At 42.0% G+C, this 14176-nt stretch overlaps 1 protein-coding gene across 1 annotated transcript in view; it reads right to left on the bottom strand.

Moving 5' to 3' along the window:
• mgat5 (alpha-1,6-mannosylglycoprotein 6-beta-N-acetylglucosaminyltransferase) overlaps positions 1-7357 on the bottom strand; it is a 39133-nt gene extending 31776 nt beyond the window's left edge. Inside the window, exon 1 of the mRNA XM_062989470.1 lies at positions 7006-7357. Within this exon, the coding sequence (XP_062845540.1) occupies positions 7006-7243 (238 nt within the window). The 5' untranslated portion in view covers positions 7244-7357. The remainder of the gene's footprint in view (positions 1-7005) is intronic.
• Positions 7358-14176: the final 6819 nt, after the last annotated feature.

Below are 14176 nucleotides of genomic sequence, written 5' to 3'. Positions count from 1 at the left end.
CTCTAAAAGTCAGGCTTTACTTTAAACTGCTGGACATTTAATAAATCACTCATAAAGCCACAGAACAGTGATACATGATGGAGTTTTTAAATACCGTGTCCACTCACTGTCCACTCTATTAGACACTCCTACCTAGTCGGTCCACCTTGTAGATGTAAAGTCAGAGACGATCGCTCGTCTATTGCTGCTGTTTGAGTCGGTCATCTTCTAGATCTTCATCAGTGGTCACAGGACGCTGCCCACAGGACGCTGTTGGCTGGATATTTTCGGTTGGTGGACTATTCTCAGTCCAGCAGTGACAGTGAGGTGTTTAAAAACTCCATCAGCATACCAGCACAACACACACTAACACACCACCACCATGTCAGTGTCACTGCAGTGCTGAGAATGATCCACCACCTAAATAATACCTGCTCTGTGGTGGTCCTGTGGGGGTCCTGACCATTAAAGAACAGGGTGAAATGGTGCTAACAATGCATGTAGAGAAACAGATGGACTACAGTCAGTAATTGTAGAACTACAAAGTGCTGATAAAATGGTAAGTGGAGCTGATAACATGGACAATGTGTGTAGAAACAAGGAGGTGGTTTTAATGTACTACTGAGGTTTGGGAACGTTTGATCAGTAACAAATGCCGGCTGTAGAGAGGAAGGTGGATTTTTAGTAAACCAGGACGAAAGGCTTCTTTATGAAACTACATCGATTCATCTTAATCCCTCATATGCTCTAAATCCAGAGGGATTTTTCCTAAAACATCACAGCCAGATGTGAGAGATGCAGCATAATCCATATTTCTATGTAGTGGTTTGCTGAGCATATCATCACCGCATCATTATTACAAAATCCTGCAAAAAATCCATCAGAGATGTAATACAGAAACGCCACGGTCCTCGAATAGAAACCAAACTGAATTAAAACTCAGAATAGCATTTTTAAAGTAGCACTGCAGTTTAAATCAACTGCGAAAGGAAATAAAACATTGTGGGAAAATGAATGTGTATTCTTAATGACTGGTGTTGTACAACAGACCACAACATGCTGGTTCAGGACGCTGACTCAACACACTACTGATGACGTTAAGCTCATTGAGGTCAGATTCTTAGAAGCAGTGAAGAAACTGAAGTAAAGTGAAGAAAATGAAGGAACTGTAAAAATGTCACCATGGCCTACATTTAAATCTAGATTCAATAAAACTGGGTTTCAGTGGGTGAGAGGGGCTGGAGTACTGGTGTTCATTTTCACGTGATCGATACACAGACACACACACACGGCCAATTTTCTTTTAATCAGTAACAAAGCTCACGTAACCATGTAACCAATTACCATGATGCAAAACATCCACATCATTTCTGTAAAACAAAATCGTTCCACAGTGATCCACACCTGACGAGCATCAGTCGTGCTTGTTAGTCCAATAAGAGTTACGAAGCGAACTGTCCGTCACTGGACGTTTTCTGTTTTCTTCACTGTTCTTTGTGAACTTATAAACAGTGGGTGGGAAAATCCATCTTGCACTAACCACCATGTCTAGGTCATTTAGGGTCATCACCAATGCCGACCACCACTCTGATTGAGGAGAACAAAGCTAACCCACACTCCCTCCGACACGTGGGCAGCAGCCGTATGCATTTTGTCACCTACACTTTGACGAGTGCATATGCGAATCATCTGGTCCCACTGTGGTTTACAGGGGGGCATACATTAACAAGTTCATTTTGTGTTTATGTGCCTGTTAGAATTTGTTTATTTAATTACTATTATTTTGCTCTGCGACCCATGTTTGGGTGATTTAGATCACATTTCAATTCATTTTATTTATTCATTAGGGTTTAATGTACAGTCAATCAGTCAAGCACAGTCATGGATGATTTTGTATATCCAATTCACCTCACTTGTATGTCTTTGGACTGTGGGAGGAAACCCACACAGACACGGGGAGAACATGCAAACTCCACACAGAAAGAAATCGAACCCAGGACCGAGCCACCGTGTCGCCTAGATCACATTTCTATGATTTTAAGCATTGCTGGTACAGGACTGGCTGATTAGATCATTTCATATGTAGTCAATTTATAACTTTTTATAAGGAGTAAAGTTAGAAACATATTGGATTTTTAAAGCTGACAGTACTTTCGTTTTCAAAGAACTGAAAAAACAGACCCCCCACCACACACACACTGTCCACAAAAAAACAGCCTGGTGCAGAAAGAGAAAGTTCATGTGTTGAGTTTGGCAGACAACGCTGGAATGAATTAAAACCTTCAAACTAAAGATATCAATCAAGCAGCGATCTCATCTTACACGTTAAATAAATGAGCTTAACCACTTAACGACAGAACGTCACAAAAAACCCAGAAGAGTCTCCTCTGTTAAAGACCTGGGATTCGCTGACAGATCCAAATGTTCATTCATCTAATATCTCTATAATAATAATAGGCGATATTTTATATAACATATTTTTGGCTACACAACAAAAATAGTAAGTATACAATTGTATACAAATGTCAGAAGTAGAATGGGGGTTGGGAATGGTGGGCAGCTCTCGGTACTTTAGAACAGAATGGCTTTATTTGTCATACAGTATATAAATATATACACATGTACAGTACAACCAAATTCTTTCTTCACATATTCCAGCTTGTTTGGAAGCTGGGGTCAGAGCGCAGGGTCAGCCATTGCACTGGAGCAGAGAAGGTTAACATCCTTGCTCAAGGGCCCAACAGTGGCTGTATGGCAGAGTTGGGATTCAAACTCTCAACCTTTCAGTTGATAGCCCACTAGGCTTCCGCTCTCCCCATCCTGGTATAGAGGTTAATATTCTACGCCTGGATAAAAGTGATAAAAGGCATCACCACCACCGAATCATTAATTAGTGACGCCACACGCTTTAATCGGTGCCATTTTCTGATGTTTCACTAGCACATGCTAGGCTAAAAGTGTGTTCTTCTTTCACTTAAAAGGCCTCGCTGTACAAGCTGGGATGTATGAGGTCAAGCCGTATGGCTGTGTGAGGTTATACATACAGATGTTGTTCATACAGATATTTAGGTTAATACTGACTCCCACGTTTAAAACGAGTTCTGTGCCACACAGCCATGCAGTGTTTGCTAAACTGTACTGATGAGATAAGGTATATTTATTATGTGCACCGCCCACATGATTTTCTTATCACCACTGTACTCTAACCATACCACACTGGGAACTGGAATTGGGCCGTTGCATTCCTTTGCACATAAGTAAACACACAATGCTATCAGAAGCTAAACTGACGCACTGTTAACCTGCTTTAAGGTCAGGCACTGATGGCCTATTGTTGGTGCAACTGTTCTTTTTATATAGCAGGATGTTGTGGGTTCTTAGAAAGTCTGCTGGTTTAAATATATACATACAGCCCAGGAGGCAGCCCAGGTGACTGGGACTCTGAGGTCCCTGAGTTTCAATCTTAGCTGTTCTACCTACTAGGCGCTGTGTAAGGACCTCGGCTGCCCAGGATGCCTGTACAGAAAGTGGGACAGCGCAGAGATCAGGGCGTAGCTCACCGTGTGTGAAACCGACTTCACCCACAAATCCACCGAAAGATGGGAGAATAAGAAGGGACTGGTGGACTGTGCATGTGTCAGGGGAGTATACACCCTCCCTGGACACCAACGGGGTCCTCAGCAAAGACGGACTGGCTACACTAAATTGGGAAAAAAGTGGACAAGAGCATCAAATATATACGCCACACCTTGTCCAGGGCGTTTCCTGGTGAAGCCGCAAATGAAACGTAATGAATGAACAGCTGGAACACTTATGACACTGTGCACAGTCAAGCAAGCTTTACATTGACATGGGCTTTTCAGACTGTTAAGCCCAAAACGAAGGTATTACTAAAACAACAGCGCTAACACCAAGCGTAAAGCCAGCAGCAACACCACAGCGATCACATTTCTGACCAAACTGTGGATCAAGCACTAATGCTGTGAGATACGTACACCATGGGATTTAAGGCTAAGCTCAATGACAGCCTGAGCGAAAGTACTACCGGGCTGCCACAGCTACGGATTTGCTTTTAATTTCCCGTGGGAGAAAAATAAAGCTGCCCACGACGACAGGCTTTCCCCAAAACTGTTCAGGTACCGCTAAAAAACTGAGAACTGAGTACTGTTTCTGTCTTATGATTAATTCGGCAGAACATACGGGCACAGAGCGCTGGTCTGTAATCTCGGGTCTGTTCAAGCATTGTAGGAGAAGACGGTTGTGTTGGCACAGGAAGGTTGCAGGAAGCACTAAATGCAGTGGTTCCGACAATTCATTAAACTTGGTACCTTGTGTACCTGTATACGGTCACACTACTGTAAGTCACTCTGGCTAAATGCCAAAAATGTAAATGTAAAACTGATTGACTAAATGGGCAATAATTCCCACAGACATACTTTGAAATCTTGTGAGAAGCCTTTTTAATCAGGTGTCCATATACTTTTGGCCACATAGTGTAGATGGTTCTGTGTAGCAGGTGGCTCCTGTTACCACTGAATGCATTCAAGCTCATTGACGCTGGACTAACATTAGTGCTAAAAGGACCGGAACTTTCTCACCAGAACTCTATACGCTTGACATTTTCACTAGCCGAGAAGTTGAGAGCGCAAGAAAACTCCAAACAAGCTTCATGGATCACCAGTGAACTAAAGCCAAGATCAATTCTCTCAGCGGTTTTCAGTTCAACAGACTTGTTCTGAATATCAGACCTGATGCATATGCGGTTAATAAAGCGTTTTATTGCTTATTTATATGCTTGGTTAGATGAGAGAATCCAGAAATTACCAGATTGTTGTGAAGAAACTCCAGTGGCCTGCACAGAGCTCTGTATTTATTTATTTATTTATTAGGATTTTAACGTCATGTTTTACATACTCGGTTTCTTTCATGACAGGAACGGTAGTTACTCATTACACAAGATTCATCAGTTCACAAGTTTAATATCAAACACAGTCATGGACAATTTAGTGTCTCCAATTCACCTCACTTGCGTGTCTATGGACTGTGGGAGGAAACCGGAGCTCCCGGAGGAAACCCACACAGACACGTGGAGAACATGCAAACTCCACACTTTTGCTGCTGTTTGAGTCGGTCATCTTCTAGACCTTCATCAGTGGTCACAGGATTCTGCCCACTGGGCGCTGTTGGCTGGATATAAATTTTTGGTTGGTGGACTATTCTCAGTTCAGCAGTGATAGTGAGGTGATTAAAAACTCCAGCAGCGCTGCTGTGTCTGATCCACTCATACCAGCACAACACACACTAACACACCACCACCATGTCAGTGTGACTGCAGTGCTGAGAATGATCCACCACCTAAATAATACCTGCTCTGTGGGGGTCCTGACCATTGAAGAACAGCAAAGTATGCAGAGAAACAGATGGACTACAGTCAGTAATTGTAGAACTACAAAGTGCTCCTATATGGTAAGTGGAGCTGATAAAGCATTGTAGAAACAAGAAGGTGGTTTTAAGGTGTAGAATCATGACATGATTTTAATTTAAGCAAGATCTTTTTGATTAGTTTTTACCCCGTTAATGTTATACATTAATATGTGAGATTATTTTTTCTGACACTTTATACACACATCAGCGGCTGAGGAACTGAAAGATTTTATAGGGTGAAAATAAAAATAGGACTCGGTCTGAAAGTGATATTTACTTTAGTAGTTACAAAAAGACAAAAAGCCGTCCAGGTGTTACAAACTGACTCCCAACGAGCGTTAGGAAAACTCGACCAGACGGCAGTCAGACAAAACCGGAAGATTTGCATGACGAAAGGAACTTGGGTCACGTGTGCAAATCCCTCATATAGCCACTTATTTCACTTCTATTAGGTATTTCTGCCCCAAAGCTACAAGACATAATTACGACTCCTTTAAATATTGACACAGGAGCCACAAGTCAAACAGCACAGGTCTAGACTACTGAAACATCAAAAAGTTTCCAGCGCAACAAGTGTAACGACACCAGCATTTCATTACTGATTAAACAAGCCAGTTCAAATCTGAGAAGATGATTTACAACAAATCTGGAAACAATCACACTTTGTAATTAATCACGCCAGCCCAGCCCAGCCCAGCCCAGCCGGGATCCAGGTTACAATCTTCTCACACTTCTTCTCTCATCGATGCACGTGGGGAGCGAAGGCTGGTCCGTGTGGTCCGATCCAACAGACGAGCTCCTGTAGCTCGGATAGCTGAAGACGTTAATGCTGGTTCTGATAGAAAGGTGTCAGGTGTCTCCATGCCTCGACGGGTCAGGGCTGTTTTGGCAGCAGAAGGGGGACCAACACAATATTAGGAAGGTGGTCATAATGTTATGCCTGAGCGGTGTATTTCATGGTCACCCTGGTTTAATTTCCAAAAGAAACACCAGAAATAGCAGCACTGGGACACTTTGGGAGGCCAATTAGTCAACGGTTAATCTCTCAGAGGCTGTCATGTAGTTCAAATTCAAGTACAAACAAATGTGTTCGAAATAGGCTTAACATTTGATTTAGTTCTTTCGCGGGTGCTTTTTTTCAACCTTTCTAATGAAAAACACTTGAGATTTCTTCCAATGCTAAAGCAACTAAAAGCTTAAAGCTTTTCCTGGGTGTGTGACGATGTTATTTCACCATCATGTGCAGGGTTTGGTAACTACTGGAGATGCTACTGATTAACCAGGTATCAGATAAACAACACAAAGGTCTTTGTTCCGTTAATTCGCTCAATAACTCATTGTTTTATCAGCGAGATCACTTGGGTTGGGATCTGTTGACTGTGAGGCTATAAAATATAACTTTACATCATATTTTATACCCATTTAACCACTCAGTGACCCCTCAAGCACTGTGTATAGGCATAGTCATCCTGGAAGGAAACATTCCCACCAAGAAATCATACTAACAGGAGGTCTAGCATTATGACACGTGCAATTTTCTTGGTGCACTAAGACGGGCTGTTTTTGGGCACGACTGAACACACGAAAAATAAGTGAACTCACCGTACGCAGTCATGGTCCCCACGTAAGGTCCATCCATCACCCCCTGGTTCTCCTCGGCCAGAGCTTTGATGTAGCGCTTGCTCAGGTCCAGGATCTGCATGCGCAGCTGGGCGCTGCTCTCGTGCATCGTCCTCTGCTGGATGGTGAAGTGCAGCAGCATCATTCCCCAAATGAAGCCAAAGCTCACCAGGAAGAAGCCCAGCTTCTGGGACGACAGCTTCCAATGAATGGAGGCCATGCTGAAGCGATCGCGTACGAGGAGAGATCACGACGGGTTAAGTCTCATGGTTCGAGACCTGTGGGAGTCCTTGGCTTAATGGTCTGCTTCACCTAATGAGGCTCTTCCTGGATGCGGCCCATCCTTACTGCCCGTCAGTCGTGAGAGACACGCCCGCCCACACTGGACGGTCCATGCTGGTGCAGGGACGCTGAGGGGGAGAAGCAGAGGAGAACTAAGTTAGAGAAAACCCACTCGCATTCACATCAATAAACAGCCACACCACAAAGCCACTCGAGTAGTAATCAGAAGGTTGCCGGTTCAAGCCCCACTGCTGCTCAAACTGTATTAAGTCATAATTGTAAGTCGCTTTGGATAAAAGCGTCTCCTAAAATACCACAGATTTAACAAACGTCTCACAGGTTTAGATTCGGTGATAAAGAAAGTCCGAAATTGATTGACGTCACTGATAAAACCTGATCACCTGATCGGCCTGCCTGAACAAGGTCCCTGAGCGTCACACTGACGGAGCATAAACTCACCGTGTGTCCACTTGCAAGTAACAAACTTTAGACTTAAATAACGACCGAATGCAAATGTCCACAAGCAGTAGTGTAAACCGTTCTGGATTAGAGCATCCGCCAAAGGATTGTAACCCAAGTAATTATAAAATGCCTTAAAAAGCTATACAAATTTGCATCTTTGTTCTATTCTATTCTAGGGATATTGTAAAGCATGTTATCAGCTCCACTTACCATATAGAAGCACTTTGTAGTTCTACAATTACTGACTGTAGTCCATCTGTTTCTCTGCATGCTTTGTTACCCCCCTTTCATGCTGTTCTTCAATGGTCAGGACCCCCACAGGACCACCACAGAGCAGGTATTATTTAGGTAGTGGATCATTCTCAGCACTGCAGTGACACTGACATGGTGGTGGTGTGGTCACTGCTGGACTGAGAATAGTCCACCAACCAAAAATATATCCAGCCAACAGCGCCCCGTAGCCAGCATCGTGCAGTACTGAGCATGATCCACCACATAAATAATACCTGCTCTGTGGTGGTCCTGTGGGGGTCCTGACCATTGAAGAACAGGGTGAAAGAAGGCCAGAGGACCAAATGTTACCCATAGTCAACCAAGCTTTAGACTGCTACTGGCGTGAAGGCTGACGTACCGCGCCAACACTGGCAGCTTAAAGCTTGAGAACACAAAGACTAAAAACACAAATCAAAACTGATCAAAAATCCAACCGCAATGCAAGAAGCTTACTGATGTCGTCCAAAAGCGCCTGAACGAGGTGACAGGAGCTTCAAAAAACACCCACAATAATATCAAACGCCTTCAAAATGATTTTAAACAACAGAAATGTTTAATCCATCATTTACTCACATGAAAAGAATGGTGGGCTTGTTTTCAAAGAGCAACGGCAAAGACGATCAGACTCGTAACTTAACATCTTCTCCTGATCAATAGCTCGCTTCCCTGAGAATTCATCAGAGGAATGAAGTACAAAAAAAATCCCATAACGGATTCATCTAAAGCCCAGACTCGACAGAGTGAGAAGCACTTGTAGGCTTTTAGCCCTGGAAATGACTCAAGCCCCTGGAGGCAGCTCACTGGAGGCTTAATCAAATCATGTGCTTTTAAAATATCGACATTAAAATGGTATTCAGCTCACAGCCCAGCGCCAAACTGCCGGGTCAATGTGAGCCGCCAGGCCGGGAGAACGTGAACTTTCTATTAAAGTGAATTTTAAAGGTGTGAAAAAGTACAAATTCTTATCAACAGCTAAAAATAAAGTGTAATTCACGAGTATCACTTCTTTTTTTTAATGATTTATTTATTTTGGATTATAACGTCATGTTATTGGACTGTGGGAGGAAACTGGATCTCCCAAGGGAAACCCACACAGGCACGGGGAGAACATGTAAACTCTGTACAGAAAGAACCCGGACCGCTCCAGCTGGGATTCAAACCCAGGACCTTCTTGCTGTGAGGCGACAGTGCTACCCACCGAGCCGCCCCGGTTTCTTCAAGATCGCGTGTCAGAAATGTGATAGTAAATGTAATTACCAGCATTGATCGCACATTGATTCAGTGGGTTGGTTTGTTTGTGTGCTGCTGAGTCGGATCCACTCATACCAGCACAACACACACTAACACACCACCACCATGTCAGTGTTATTGCAGTGCTGAGAATCATCCACCACCTAAATAATACCTGCTCTGTGGTGGTCCTGTGGGGGTCCTGACCATTAAAGAACAGGGTGAAAGGGGGCTAACAAAGCATGCAGAGAAACAGATGGACTACAGTCAGTAATTGTAGAACTACAAAGTGCTTCTATATGGTAAGTGGAGCTGATAAAATGGACAGTGTGTGTAGAAACAAGGAGGTGGTTTTAATGTTATGGCTGATCAGTGTATAACACACACACACACACACACTAATTTTACTTACACACTTATTGCTGCAACATACTTTTACTTGATAAAAAGACCTCAAATTTAAAGGTGTGTAAACACGACTGTGTGCTAATAAACACAAAATATATATAACCCACACCCACACCCACACACCCACACCCCCACACCCCCACACACACACACCCACACCCCCCCACACACACACACACACACACACACACACCCACACACACACTCATGTCTCTGTGGTGCTGGGCACTGAAGCGTGACTGCTGGTGTATTTGTATAGGCGGAGAACATAAAGAGCTCTGCTGTTACAGCGTGTAATGAGAATACTCCAACACAACACGGTCTTTATCTGCAAATGTGTTCAGCCAAAACTCTCAGCTGCCAAGAGTCAACAAAAATGATTACAGTACCGAGATACTGAGATTTCATTACAATGTGACAAAAGGTAAACAGGCTGAAGATGCGCTAGCCTGACATGAACGATTCCTCATAAACGATTCTTCATGAACGATTCCACACAACATGAACGATTCCTCATAAACGATTCTTCATGAACGATTCCACACAACATGAACGAGTCCTCATAAACAATTCCTCATGAACGATTCCACACAACATGAACGATTCCTCATGAACAATTCCACACAACATGAACGATTCCTCATAAACGATTCTTCATGAACGATTTCAACACAACATGAACGATTCCTCATGAACGATTCCTCATGAACAATTCCACACAACATGAACGATTCCTCATGAACAATTCCACACAACATGAACGATTCCTCATAAACGATTCCACACAAAATGAACGATTCCTCATAAACGATTCCACATGAACGATTCCTCATGAACAATTCCACACAACATGAACGATTCCTCATGTACGATTAAACGAGAACGATTCCTCATAAACGATTCTTCATGAACGATTCCACACAACATGAACGATTCCTCATGAACGATTCCACCTGAACGATTCCTCATGAGATCTCAACGCAGTTCATGAATCGATTCATCACGGTAGTCACCCTCGGTTCTAATTTACATACATTTGCATCTGATGCACCCCAGTACACAAGCATGTACATGAACCGCCCCCTGTAATTCATACACTGTTAACCTGCAATGTATTTCTGTTGAAACAATCTGAGTAAATAATATATGAGTAAATATTACTTTTATATTTTAGTGCATTACTTAAATAATGTAAGAACGTTCCACTACTTATATGTATATAACTAGTATGTTAGGCAAGTCCAGATTCTAATTGGTCTGTTCAATTAGAATGAGTCTGGGCTTGGTATTGGTATTTACATTTACATTTTCAGCATTTAGCAGATGCTTTTATCCAAAGCGACTTACAATCTAAGCAATTGAGGGTTAAGGTCCTTGCTCAAGGGCCCAACAGTGGCATCCTGACCACCCTCTGCTTACTAGTCCAGTACTTTAACCACTAGGCTACTACTGTACCACTGGTATTAAACAGTATGAGAAATATGATGGAGGTCGTGTTTTTTTTCTTCACCAAAACACATTTAAACCTGATTTGCTCTTTGTGAGTCTTAAAAATATAATTAAAAAAGGATACAAAGCAAATCCACAAAATAAAATAATCTAAGAGATCTACACAAATTATTATAACCACACATGTACTTACGATTATTAGATTATTATAGATTATAAAAACAATAAAAATTTTATTCTATTTTTTTCTATTCTATTCAAATCCTATGGAAAAAACAATCTTACATTTCACTATTTGAGCTAAAGATCTCATGTGCGCATATACAGATGTTTTATTAACTAAAGTATTTCAAATTTTCAAGCTTTATCTCTTTTTCACTGAGAACAAATTAAGAACAACAAATAATGTATGGCACACCTGTCTGGGGATGATTAGTGGTTTTATGAACAACGTCTGTCATAATGAAATTAGGTGCCATTTTTATGGCCCTAACAACAAATCATTGGTCAGAAAATTAGTTCTGTTTACCAAGTGCTAGTCAGTGCTCATCGCTGCAGTAAAGTGCTGGAGGGGGGAAATTTTGGAAACATTAAAAACTCTTTTTTAAACAATCTTCCTAAACTTTAGATGTTTTATTTAAAACTGACGTGTTTTATATAAAACTTACATGTTAACTTACACGTCTGGGTGTTCAAATTTTGCCAGAATATCCTCTGGCTTGTTTTCTTTTTCTTAACCAACTGCTGCAGTTTTGGGTTTGGCCCTTTTTTGCCTGGTAAATTACTGTTAAGTGCCGTCAAGTCGATTTTAATACATGGCGACCAAAATAAATGCTCCTGCGCAAAGTGTATTAAAGTTCATTAAATAGCAAAGCCAAAAGTGAAATGGTTAAATCCTTCCGAGACTGTAGTGACTTTAACATCAGTACACGCTAAAACACAATCTCAGGAAACGATCTCAGAATAGTCCATGGTGAAAGCAGTCAGAACAAACTCGGTGTAACGTTACGCCGTGAGAAGCTAATGAAGGAAGGCTTGTGTTACTGATCACGCTCCTGCTAAAATATTGATTACTTGACAGTAAACAAAAATGCAGAAAATCAACACTTTACACAGAAAGGAACATACACTGAGATTTACAGAAGAAGCACTTACTGTTTTATTTAATCATTATTTTAAAATCACTGTCCAACTACTAGATGTCCAACTTTAGATGTTTCAGCCCCACACACGTTATTAACGTATAAAACTAATTACATCAAATAAATTTGGGGTGCTTTTGAAACCTTGATTGCAAGCCAGGCCGTCTGGTCCAACATCAGTACCTGAACGTTTGACTGACTGATAGCTAATCATTTTCACAGACACAATCCAAAACCTTGTAAAAACACCTACCAGAGGAGTGGAGGCTGGCATGGTGTCAAAACAAGGGCCGATTCATACCCATCGTTTTAAAATGCAATGTCCTACAAGCTCACATTCAGGTATCCACATACTTTTGCCCATTTATTGGGTTGTTTATCTATTTAGCTGCTCGCACTGTGGTTAAATTCACGACTATATTGCATTAAGACTGAAGCACCAGTTATAAAGGTACCAGTTATAAAATGGAATGGTGTTTTTGAATGATTTTTTAATACGACGTTTAAGTGAGCTGCAGGTAATTGGTAACTAACACAAATTCTATAATTGGGCTACTCAGCCCACTTACGCTGGGATCCAGGATTCGAATCCCCCAGCAGTGTTGTCAAGCATCTGCATACACACACGACTGGCTATGTCTGAGGGGGCAGGATGGCCGAGGCCCCCCGCGATGGATTGGCGTCCTGTCTGGGGTGTGTTACTGCACAGCGTCCACCGGTTCCAGAAAAACTGGATATACTGGATAAACTAAAGAAAAAACGATGAATGAAACCAAATTTTTGTGTGTGTCGACACACGGCAGATTAAGGAACAAAGCTGCAAAGCTTCAACTGTTTATACAACTCAAACCACAACAAAAAACACTGAGCAGAAACATCATGCAACCACAAGATTGTTCATTATGCTCAAAAAAATAAGCAACACACGACAGAACCTAGCAGTCACTAGAGGGATGACCTGAAAGCAGCAGTAGTAACAGTTTTACAGCAATGAAATTTGTACTCACGCATTAAGAAAAATCTGAACCGTCAAGATGAAACGAACAGAAATCGGCTCGTTGTGTTTAAGAAAGAGCTGCCAAAATATAAACTTAGCCACAGAACGTGTGGGGCCGCTTCTCCACAAAACAAACAATACATAAAGCATTAACCATCATCGTAGAAAACATAAACGGCACAAAGTACCACGACATATATGAGGAGAAATAAAGCTCTTCAACCAGAACACTGTTTCCGACATAACAATGATGAAACCACCACAAACGAAAAGCCAAAATCGATTTAACTGGCTCCTAAAAATGTGTAATTGTGACGTGGGTCACTTTCTTAACCGCTTATCCAATTAGGGTCACTGGAGCCTATCCCAGCTTTTCAATGGGCACAAGGCACACAGTAACACCCTAGAAGGGGTGCCAGTCCATCATAGGGCAGACAGTGTCTCCAATTAACCTGACTGCATGTTTTTGGACTGCGGGAGGAAACCGGAGCTCCCGGAGGAAACCCACGCAGACACGGGGAGAACATGCAAACTCGACAGCGCTACCCACCGAGCCATCGTGCCGCCATACTGAAAACAAAAGTGGTTGAATGATTGTTTTCCTCCACTGTACATTGTCCACAAGTCTGACTGTTTTAGGACTCAATGGCTGCTTTGTGAACAACAAGGCAAAAATACATTTCAGTACTTCTACCCAGTCTGGAATTAAAACTGTATAATAAAAAATACGTTATTAAGGTTAATTAGCTTAATTTCAAGCTGAAACAGTGTTTTTAAAAAATAATAATATCATATGATATGAATAAATTCATTATTTCTTTCGGCTGCTCCTGTCAGGCGTCGCCACAGCAGGTCGTTCATCCACATATTTGATTTGGCACGGTTTTACACCTGACGCCCTTCCTGGCAC

The sequence above is a fragment of the Trichomycterus rosablanca genome, chromosome 27 (assembly GCF_030014385.1).
Source record: "Trichomycterus rosablanca isolate fTriRos1 chromosome 27, fTriRos1.hap1, whole genome shotgun sequence".
In the NCBI taxonomy this organism is placed as follows: domain Eukaryota; kingdom Metazoa; phylum Chordata; class Actinopteri; order Siluriformes; family Trichomycteridae; genus Trichomycterus; species Trichomycterus rosablanca.
This window is presented reverse-complemented; position numbering and strand designations above follow the sequence as displayed.